General features: G+C 30.0%; 2 protein-coding genes across 2 annotated transcripts; one reads left to right on the top strand and one right to left on the bottom strand.

Annotated features, from left to right (window-relative positions):
• Positions 1–5,510: 5,510 nt before the first annotated feature.
• Positions 5,511–9,083, top strand: LOC131841079 (ribosomal L1 domain-containing protein CG13096). The gene is made up of 5 exons (XM_059189315.1): positions 5,511–5,942; positions 6,251–6,389; positions 6,795–7,221; positions 7,768–7,915; positions 8,919–9,083. The coding sequence occupies exons 1-5, from the start codon at positions 5,593–5,595 to the stop codon at positions 8,986–8,988; spliced, it is 1,134 nt and encodes a 377-aa protein (XP_059045298.1). The 5' UTR covers positions 5,511–5,592; the 3' UTR covers positions 8,989–9,083.
• LOC131841078 (nibrin) lies at positions 9,023–11,202 on the bottom strand. Its single transcript, XM_059189314.1, has one exon. The coding sequence runs from the start codon at positions 10,964–10,966 to the stop codon at positions 9,158–9,160; it is 1,809 nt and encodes a 602-aa protein (XP_059045297.1). The 5' UTR covers positions 10,967–11,202; the 3' UTR covers positions 9,023–9,157.
• Between the last annotated feature and the right edge of the window lie 475 nt (positions 11,203–11,677).

Genomic DNA, 11,677 nt, shown 5'->3' with positions numbered 1-11,677 from the left:
ACAATTCACTTTGTGATAAATCTATCATCGTCGTAGGTATTATTGCGCTCAATATTCAATGTAATATTATGCCATTTGACATAATATTTAATATTTATAAATAAATAAATTTATAATAAATTCGTGGGTGCTCTTAACCTTGCGTATTTTATATAAGTATTTTTAATAATAATGATATATATATTTTATAATAACCCAGCACAATTCACACAATGACACAATTCCGAGTTAAGCAAAGCTTGTGGTATGGGTACTAGACAACTGATATACTTAAATACTTTTTTTATAAAAATACATACATAACATACATAAAAAACTGCTAGACCGATACAAACAGTCATAGTCATGAATACAAATACTTGCACCGTACGAAGAAATGATGTCACGACCGTCGCTAGTAAACCGCTAGAACACTGAGGCCGTCGATTCAGTTGTCATATTTTAAAGTATACCAATGTCTTTCTTTAACAATGTGGATTTAATAGTAATAGGGACCAGTGACCACATTGCTAGCATATGTGGTCGATCTTCTCATCATCTTTCCTAGAAACCACAGCGGATATACATATAAATACATGAATCAAATTAATTACAAATACTTTTGACTATTATATCTAACAATTTTAGTACATATATTTTTTTCTGTTCAGACTCCTTCGATTAGTTCAGTACCTACTTATTTTAACACGAGATAAGCTTTGTAAATTGTATTCACCATACTCGTATGCTATATTTACTCGAACCCATAATAAAGTTCAGTGAGTAAGTTATGACACCGAAAATAAATTTATGTTTGATCGGGGAGTTCGCAAAGTCGATACAAGAGTTTTGTAACCTTTTTAGATCAATCTTTTACAGCAAAACATTATACAGGTAGGTGTGCTAAAAGTTATGTCCCTTCCAAATCATCAAACTCTAGGTGTCGAAGCACAAAATGATAAAATGAAATTGACATAATCTTAAATCCAATATGATTGATGAATCTTGGGAATCATAACAAGGTAACTAAGATTTTAATGTAGGTGCTCTAATTTCATTTATGATATCATGATGAGTCATGATTATGATGACGAGATTCTAAGTACAAGCAAAACATTATTATAATTATTTTTATAAGTCTTCCTGCATATAAAGACATGTCATTATTTATTTAAATACAATTGTAATACCCAACAAGTTGGTTTCATATATGTTCATGTATTAATATCGTACTAACACTTACACTAAATAAATTATATTAACTAATTCACTAGGACTCATTAGAAACATGACACATCCAATTTTACTACACCACACCTAATAATTAAGTATACCTATTACCTACTTACACAAACAAATCAACTTTGACGTCCTTAATAGTCCAACATGTTACTCGGTGTTAATTAATTTTCGGGTTTCATTCTCGGTTGATCAAATTTAGCAAATAAAGTTTTACTGGATACTGGAATGAGTGGAGCACTAAGACTTTTCATTATCTGGTTTTCTCATATTGCAAGATTTTCTTTTTTTCTGAGTAAGATAATTTGATTCCCTACTAGATTAGAAATAAGGTATAGGTGCTTGCTTGGTTTGATGTTTATTGACTATTTCATTTATGTTCTTACTGAATCTAACTATATGTCGTTAATATTATATATTTTGCATTTATGATTTCGCCAGGGAGTTCCTAACTATGTATTAGTTTTCTAAAATTATTTATAAATTATTATCAGACAATAAAAAAAAGATGAAGTAATCGGTTTAGTTCTTACTATGTTACAGCATGATAAATTAAGAAATATATATTAAATTAATTAATATTAATAAAAATGCATAAGTAGGCAGGTTAAGCTTCTATTTAGTGTGTATATCCCTCAGTGTTCTATAAAAAATATAAAACCAAGTTAGTTTCATTCTATTTTTACTTTTAGCACCTAATATTATTATTTGATATCCAACATACCAAAACTAATTATCTGTAGGTTTTATTACCTAATTTTAAGAAGAGTGGGTAATGTAGGTACGGCCAAATATAGAACATCTGTATATATTGAGTGGGTTATTAGTTCCCATAATTAGTCATTAGGTCTGGTTAGTAGAACAATGTTTACTTTTATCGATTTTACTAAGACTATGTAATATTATGTTATCTGTGCTAAGACATACACTGCCACTATCTCCGTTTGCTTATATATACAATGACAAATATTCACCACTTGCATGTCCGCTATGTCTTTCAACAAATAAATACTAAATTATTTTGGTCAATGCATCAGCTACAAAAATGTTACACTATAAATATATATCAAAATACCAGCAAATAAATGTCGCATAATAAGAAATAGTCTTTAGAATCTGTAGTGATATTTGTAAGAAATTAAATGAAAGTTTCCAAAGGAAATTTTATCCATATATTCTTATTAAAGGTAGAGTGACAAGTATAAATATATTATTAATATAGGTAGGTACCATATATACATACCGACAATGGTATGTAATTTTAATATGTTCTATGTTGATATTTTTTCACCTAAAAGTACCCTCTTATTGAAAGAATAATAAACGTATTAAATGCAAATTAAAATTGAACAATGCAGGTATATATATTCTGGTGGTGTAATAGCAGAAAGGGGAAGATTCTAAAGGTTTGATCTTTATTTAATTGCTTGATTTTACTGATTTGGATCATTACCTACTATTTATATTTTTATTATTTATTATACAACAATACAACGTGTACAAAATTAGACCTCAATGCGATATAGTCATTGCGAAACATTATAACAACATTAGATAGTGTTTTACATTATTATAACATTATTATATTTTCCACAATATGTAGGTACAGCTCTCCCTGCAGGACATCGTAGCCGTGGAGAAGGTATTCAGTGAAGCCGTCGTAGAAACACTAATAGTACTGCAAACTCATGATCATTAACATTCATTCACACATTAACAGCATTAAGGCCCAGATTCGGTGTGTAGCTTAGTTTTATATTTTTATATATGATAATTGAATGATGCTTTCGCTAACGGTATATGCTAACGAGGCACCAATGGAGAATAATATGATGAGCAAAGATCAGGACAATTAGTCCATTTTAATGAATTCACCACGGATTAACCATTATAGTTTTCAGAAGGAACCGCATGGAGGTTGCAAAGAATGGGGCGACCAATCTACATTATCAGCAATCTCCTCCCTGCCTTGATGATGGCTGTATAATGTTTACTACCGTAGCCATCATGTTCTGGATAGAACTCACAGTTTTAAGTCCGTTTTAGCCACGCTCTTGCTATAATACCTATAGTTAACAATAGAACACAGAGATACTCAGTAGATCTACTTATTACTATTTATTAATAAAAAAATTAAAATTAATATAAAAATGTAAATTAAAATTTTAAAATTATTTTCAGTGTACCAAATAAACAATTTTCTTTCTTTCTTTCTTTCATTCTTTATTTAACAAATCCTAGGTACTGCATGTAAATGGGGCGCATCATTTACTGGGCATCAGTTCCCATCCATAGTGTACAAACTTACCTACGTCCTAAAAATAATTTCTAAGTGCTTTAACTATACTGAAACGGAAATATTTATGAAGGAATCTATTTTCATGAATTGTGCGATAGCTAGGTAAGGCCGCAAATGCATTTTCTCAAATACAGGTGTCGATTTTTGGATCATTGCCAGAAAACCAAAGCAATATTGCACCTCCCTAATTGTATCTAGTTTCGTATTCCCTACTAAACCAAATATTCTTTCATAATGCATTTATATTCTTTGCTACTACCTACACCTACTTAATTGAAAATTACAGTGAGATATAGAGTAATAGTATTATTTTGCCTATTATCATTTTGCGGTGCCTTACTATATATCTTTTTGTACTTTTGTTTCATTTATTTTAGTCGCTAAGAAAATAAGGAACCATAGCATAGCTATGTTTCCTTTTAAAGATTGAAATATAGCATAATGACATTTTAGTTCCCGGAATAGCAATACAAGACGCAACCTACCCTTGACCTTCGTAATAGGTACAGATCACATACTTACTAATTACTTTTGTTAGCTGTTGTTAATAATCAAATAAACAAAAACATATTTTAGTGAATAGATAATATTTGTTTTCCATAATCGAATATAACAGGATCACGTTGTATGCCGGATTACGCCATTTTTTTCTATGCGACCAATGCGAGATCGAATAAAAGAAATTAGTATTTAATATGAAAAAGGATAATATATCTACCTACATATGCTATATAAATTAACTAACTCACCCGCGCAACATCATCCGTATCACAATTACTTGACATTCATCATTATATTTCTCCCAATTTAGATAATATTTTTTTAATATAGCCTATATATTATTCTGATGTATTAACTACATTACTGAAAAGTTTTATCAAAATCCGTTCAGCAATTTTTGCGTGAAAGAGTAACAAACATCCAGTTATCCATCCATACTCAAAAACTTTCGCGTTAATAATATTAGCGCAGATAACGTAATATTACATAGTAAGATTAGAACACAAAATTATATTAAACACTTTTAAAAAAATTACGGCTACAGCAAGTTTGCGAGTGTGGATACATTGATGGATGGATGTTTGTCTTTCGCGCAAAAACTACTGAATAGCTTTCTAATTAAACTTTACAGTAATATTAACATACATGTAGGCTATAAATTTCACACGGTTGAAACAGCGGGCACAGCTAATAACAATATAAAATCTGAGTATTGAGGTCCGATTCGTACGTAGTACGTATCCTGACTGCGTTGCATGGTTCTTTCATCAGCGGCGGGCGGCGAGTAGGTACAATGCCTGTAAAAACTTGGGTGATGGACAATTCTATAAACCCTCAATAGTACTTACTTACGATAGGTGTAGATTTTGGATTGGTAAATATGCAGGTAAGGAAAAGGAGTGAAATAGGGATGACACATGGACTGAAGTAAATTCACGCTTCACCGTGGGTGCAGTGCTGCAACGTCTTGGATTACCAATCGAGCGGTTATATGTATATGAAAGCCACTATTATATTAATACTGTGTGTTTCTTTGTAGCAACAACACCAGGAAAGAGGAAGTTAACACATGAAACAATTCCTGGCTATTTGCAGATATGTATATTGCATTGTAAGAATATTTACAGATGGCGACCCTAAAAGATTTGTACAAAATAATTAATTTCCATAAATTAATAAAATAGAATAGAGATTCAGTCCACAATAATATATTCGACGATAATCAACAAGGTAGGGAACAGTATTGGCGTACGATGTACGTACATTAGGCACCTATCCCTAACAGTGATGCCATCAATAGTTCCAAAAACCGATTGAAGTATAAAAAGAAAACAAGAACTGCTATAGATCAAGCGATCTAAAAATAAAAAAAGGTCATCAGAATTCAGACTTCTTTTTCGGAGAGATTTATCAAAAACTGAATTTTGTAGAATTTCTAGACAAACATTTGGCAACACTGCGCAAATATCCAGAGCCGAATAATATAAAAAAAACTTTGTTTAAAACTTTCACGTGTGTTATAGTTACAACTTGGTTACAACCTACAAATTATTTATATACTTAATTAATTTACAATGGTTTCAATAAAACAAATTCGTCCCAAGGACAGGCTAAACAAGGGTAGTGCAAAACTAAAATCTAAAGTTGAAAAACGTAAATTGAAAACAAAAATTGCTAGTGAAATAGAGCCTTTAAATAAGAAGAATTTGATAACTACACAGCCTGAAACACAAACAATAAAGAAGACTAAATACATAATGCCATCAAAAAGTATTACTGGTGATCTTATAGAGCAGTGTTTAATAGCCTTAGAACAATTGAAGATGACTAGTAAGAAGAAAAACGCAATATTCGATGAAGAAACACAAATATTTGCCGAAATAAACTGTATAAAAATCCAGAATTCCAAAGGCAATATTAAAATGTATGTCATTCTAATAGTAACTATACTTTAGTTTAGTGAAATAAACTCTATAGGTTATTAATTTATTTATAAAGGCAAAATAAGTTTGATTCATAATCAGGTATTATGTCTAACTAATTAAAATACTTGTTTTATTCCAATTGTTCTATAGTTGTTTTAACTACATTAACGCAACTTATATCAGTTGCAAACTAACTGTCAATGAAGCAGCCTTTGTTTACCAGAAAATTATGTTAAAACCCACTTAACTATATTGATAAAGTGTACAAAACGCGAAATATTAAATAACGTACTTTTATACTTTTCAGTGTCCTGCCGCACAGTACTTGTTTTTCAACCAATGAGATTTGTCTTGTGACACCAGATTTAAAAAAAGGAAAGAGGCATGATCATGAGCCAACTATAGACCGTTGGGAAGACATATTGAGAAATGCCAATGTTACAGCAGTAAGCTTTACTATTTGTAATTAATATTGTTTGTTGACAATAGTACTAATTGAAAAGCTATATCAAAATTATAACAAAATCTTCATGTAATTTTATGGAACATTAAAAATATCTAAACAAAATATGGACAAAATAGAGAAATTTTTAGTTTGTTTAAATTTATCTACATTTTATTTATTTATTTTGTGACAATACAAATTGCCATTAAAAGAAATTGAAACTAGTGTATAGTTTCAATTTCTTTTAATGGCAATTTGTATAATAAATCAGTATTGGGGTCTCAAGAATTACAAAGTATAGTTTAAAATTCAGACTTTAGTATATATATATATATATATATATATATAATTTTTAATTTAATTGTAACTAATAAGTATCATGTTCATGTATAATTCTTAATTACAGGTGAAAACCATACTTCCAGTAAGGCAGTTAGCAGTTGAATATGATCAGTATGAATTAAAACGAAGACTATTAACACAGCATGACTTCATCATGGTTGACACTAGAGTCTTAAGTCATGTATCCCACCTTTTAGGGAAAATCTTTTTCAAAAAACATAATATGATCATACCTGTCAGATTAAATGAGAATGGTAATATTAAGAAAGATATTGATATTGGTTTAAGAACAGCCATGCTTCGATTGAATCTTGGAGCTACATCAACAATTGTTGTTGGGCACACAGGCATGCCCAGAGAACAGATAAAAGAAAATGTCATTTCTTTAGTACAACAATTGAAAACAAAATATCCTGGAGGAGATGCTAATATAAGATCACTTGCTCTGAAGCTTCCATTGTCATTGTCATTGCCTTTATATATAACACTAAGTAAGTAATCTATGTAAATTAGATAAACTTTATTTAAGTTAAACAGGCTAACAGCTGGTCTGTTCTGAAAACTAATTGGATTTGATGATTTAGAATTTATTGTATAATAATAAATAATAACCCTGAAAAATTAACACAGCACCATCTAGTAGAGCTAAGCAGAGCTTGTATTATGCTTGTAAGTACATAAAAGATATACATAGGAATTACTCAGATTAATACAAATCATACTTATGAATGCAAATGTTTGCACTATGCAAGTAATCAAACTTGTGAAAACTGGAAGTGGTTTGCTGAATCAGCTTAAGTATGCTGTGTACAGTAACGCACATATTGTTCTTAGTTGATTTGAAAGCATAAATATTGTCTTCTTGTCCTACAACAAAATTCAAGTATCATCTAAGCTAAAGATGGTAGTGTTAGTAGAAAATATTTCGAATTCACATCTTTTCTTGCTTTTGAACTCTGAGCATACATAGAATTTTGCAATTTATACTTAACCCTATCTCACAAAGAAACAAATCAATCATATTTTTTTTTCTACAGGACCGTCCAGCGTGATTAATGCACCAAAACTTGTACACAAGAAACCAAAACATTTTGCTACAGTTGAGGATGAACTTTCTACTATTCCAGACAGCACAGTCAAAGTGGCACCTGATGGCACTGTGCATGTAAAAAGACCACATAAAAGGTGAATGAAAGAATATTTATTTATGTATTCCCAAAATTGGAAAAAATCATGCATATAATTAATGCATAAGCTACTATTATGTTTGCTGCTTTTATTGCAAAATAAAAATCTATTTTTCAACAACATAATATCACTCATCATTGCCATTTATTTTAAGGCAACATCATAACTTCAGCACCTACATAGTTGTAATGTTGCCCTAAATATCTAAAGGAACCTTTCTCAACAAAGGGCCAAATGGAATTAAGTTTTTTTTACCGGGTGCACATAAAGTAATAATTATTAATAATTTACAAAACTATTTCTAATAAATATAATAAAAAAATTACAAATTAATGCAAAATAAAAGCTAGCCCAGCCGCCGTGATTTCGTATTGTATGTGTGAACAAGTCGCCTACAAGTAACTCGTTAGAAAAAACTGTTTCTGTTTAGTATGTGCTGCCCTTTTATTATTATATATAATTAATTTTATAACAATATAGGGATGGGAGAAACTCATAAGTTAAATTAAATTTTAGAAATGGTTTTCGGGCGGACCTCATAAACATATTTAAGCAGCCGTATGTTGCAAAGGGTGTGATTTATAACAAAATAGTAATAAGATCATTAATGGGATGTTTTTTTGATTATCACACAATTAAGAAATTCAAATCGATCAAATTAAATAGCAAAATTAATATTCAACCTACTACACTGCATCTTATAAGCAGGGTATGTGTTAGGTTATTTGTGTTTTTTATTTATGTTGTTATTATTATAAATCATTAAAATTTACTATATCAAAGGGCCCAGCTGGCCCATTAGCTTAAAAGTGGTGTATAATTGCACCATAGCTATTAATGATGTCTTATTCCTTAATTTCACTTAATAAATACAATGCTTGTGTATTTGAATTGATTTCTACTTTTTAGAGACACTATTAAAAGTGTATGTTCCTGTTAATTATTTTTTCTATAATATTAAATTCTAAACTGTATATAATTTTAAATATTTTTCTTTTAGCAAATCTCAAGATACTAATGAAGTTGAAGAAAATGATGAACAAGAGGAATCTGACAATGACAGTGAATAGTCTAAAGTTAGATTTTTTAATCATACAAAACAAAGATATAATAAACATTTTTATTGTATTGTGTACAAATAAAGAATAATAAACAGAAGTGAACATTAATTTTATTCTCAACATTAGTCATAACTCTGTGAGCACATTTCCTCCTGATTTATATTTGGTACCACCATGTTCATAGAGCTAGAATAATAGTGGATTGATTTTTCAAAGGCCACACCTTTTGAAATTTCTTGAAATTTTTCACTGAACTATTATGTAACTCGACAATGTGAGGCTCCTTTTTCACTATTAGTTCTTTCTTAATTGTCACAATAATAGAACCTATATCAAGGTTACTCATTTTTTCATCTAAATCATCAGTTATTTCTTGTTTTAATTTACGAATGTTAATAGTAGATGTTGAATTCATATTGTTCTTTCGTAATTCTTCAAGCTTACATCCTCTCAATGCTGATATATCTACATCATCATATATCATACTTATTTTTTTTATAGGAGTATCAAGATCTGCTTCATCATCTGAATTACTATGTTTGTGACTTGTCTTGAAAATACTATTATTTGAAATATTACCATGTGAGGGCTTTTTTTCTTCAATGAATTGAAATAACTCATCCTCATTATCATCTCTCATATCTTGCTTCCTTTTAACTGCTTTTAGAAGATTAAGTTTTTTTGGTGGGCTTTTATTAGCAGGTGCAATGAAATTGAAAAGATCATCATCTTTGTTGTCAACCTTAGTAGTAGCAAGTTTTTTATGTGGATTTATGTCTTGTCCATTTATATCTCCACAATTTTTTCTTTTATTACTATTTTCAATAGTTCCACTTTCGGTAGCTAATTTTTTTGATGCATTACCATAATTTTCGTCACCATCAATACTCAGTCTTCTTTTTGAAAAGTTGCCGTGGTAGTTTTCAGAAGTCAAACTTTCATTTATTACTACATGTTCTTTTTTAGTTTCTGTCTTATTTAGTTCCTGTGATTCCAGTGCTAGCACCTTAGCAGGTTGCTGAATTTCATTTGATTTCTGTTTTATTATTTCAGATGAAAAATTGAAACATGGATTGCAATACTTCTCAATTGAACAGTATAATATAGCTAGGCCAATTTCTGCATCAGCAATAACTCTTTTGCCCTTGCTGTTTAGATAATCTATGACATCATTTAACATTTTAACCTCAGTACTCGTAGGATTACACTGAATTACAATAACATCTTGTTCACATAGCATAGACTTTGTCATCTTTGAATCACTTAGTAAAAGTGGAGTTCCAGCACTTTTAATTAACACCAATTTATACATCTCAAATTGTTTTCTTGAGAAAAATACAATTTTCTTCCCATCAAATAATATTTTTCTACTATCATTAGGTAGAAATGATACAATATCTTTATTAAGTGTTGACTCCACAATCTGTGGGCTAAAATTGTTTGGATTGGGCATTGATGTATTGGCATTGATTGCTTCCAAGCACTTATTCCAATATTCTGTGGTAACAATGAGGGACCCTTGTACTAATGCTAATACAACTTTTATAGTCAAAGTTAATGCAGGCATAGTTAAATACATGCAAGAATCATCCCATTCGCTTTTTATAATACCTCCTACTTTACTGACACATAATTTTAAAGTCTGAAGGTGCTCTCCTTTTAATGTAGATGTGCAAGTAATAAAATTTACTTCATTAACTTGCCACTTATTATCCAGTTTTCCAAACTTAACTACATCTTTGCGTTGCAGTTTAATGAGCGAATTGTTATCAATTTTCTCACAAGAATTATTCACGTAGGTTCCATACCTGGACCCAAGGTCTTGCAAATATAATCCGTTGCTAGTACTGGACAAAGTAGCGTGTTTCCTACTGATTGAAGCATCATCAGGTATGGCAAAATGATCCACATTTCTACCTATTGTTACTTCCTTGTTAGGTAGAATATAAATGACCCTATGGTCAACTTCAGAGGTTAAATACCACATTTTAATATTAAACAAAAAATATATAAGAAATTAATAGCGAAAAACGCTTAGAAATCTATTTATTTACTTAGGATCATAATTTCTCACATAGACACATTTATCACAACAGAAACACAATAATACTTTACTCGTAAGTTTTGTTCGAAAAAAACGAAAATGCCATAAAACTAAAGGAATTTTATTTTTGTGTAAAATAGGATTAAGGATGTCCTGATTCTTGAGTAAATACGAGTATGTACTCGATACTTTTATTTCGATACCAAGTACTTTATAAATCGAATCAATTTTAATATATATATTTTGAATATAGAACTTGATACCTTATTCAGGTATCAGGTTCAATTCAAGTATTATATATACTACAAATACGTTCAAAGTGCGCAATTGACATAAAATCAAATAGGACTCGATACTTGAATAACAAAGCTATAGTTAAAAGTATCGATACTTATCTGAGTTTTTTTATTTTGGACACAAATTTGAGTTTACCTATGTTGCCAGTATTTCAGATTCTTAAATTTTTGTGACGTTACCGGATAATTATATTTATAGTTTGTTTTTTAATCCCGGAGACTAAATTGACAGATGCAAATGTCAAATTTTCAAATAATGTTACCACCTATAGCAGAGTACCGATAGCAGCTGCAGTAGACGATAGCGATTTGCTTAATCGGACACTCTTTTTAACATAGTAGTTTTAAAGATTTAAAT

This window comes from Achroia grisella, unplaced genomic scaffold (genome assembly GCF_030625045.1).
Source record: "Achroia grisella isolate CSIRO2021 unplaced genomic scaffold, CSIRO_AGI_Agris_v1 utg1573, whole genome shotgun sequence".
Classification (NCBI taxonomy): Eukaryota; Metazoa; Arthropoda; class Insecta; order Lepidoptera; family Pyralidae; genus Achroia; species Achroia grisella.
Note: the sequence above shows the minus strand (reverse complement) of the source record. Positions and strands in the feature narration are given on the sequence as shown.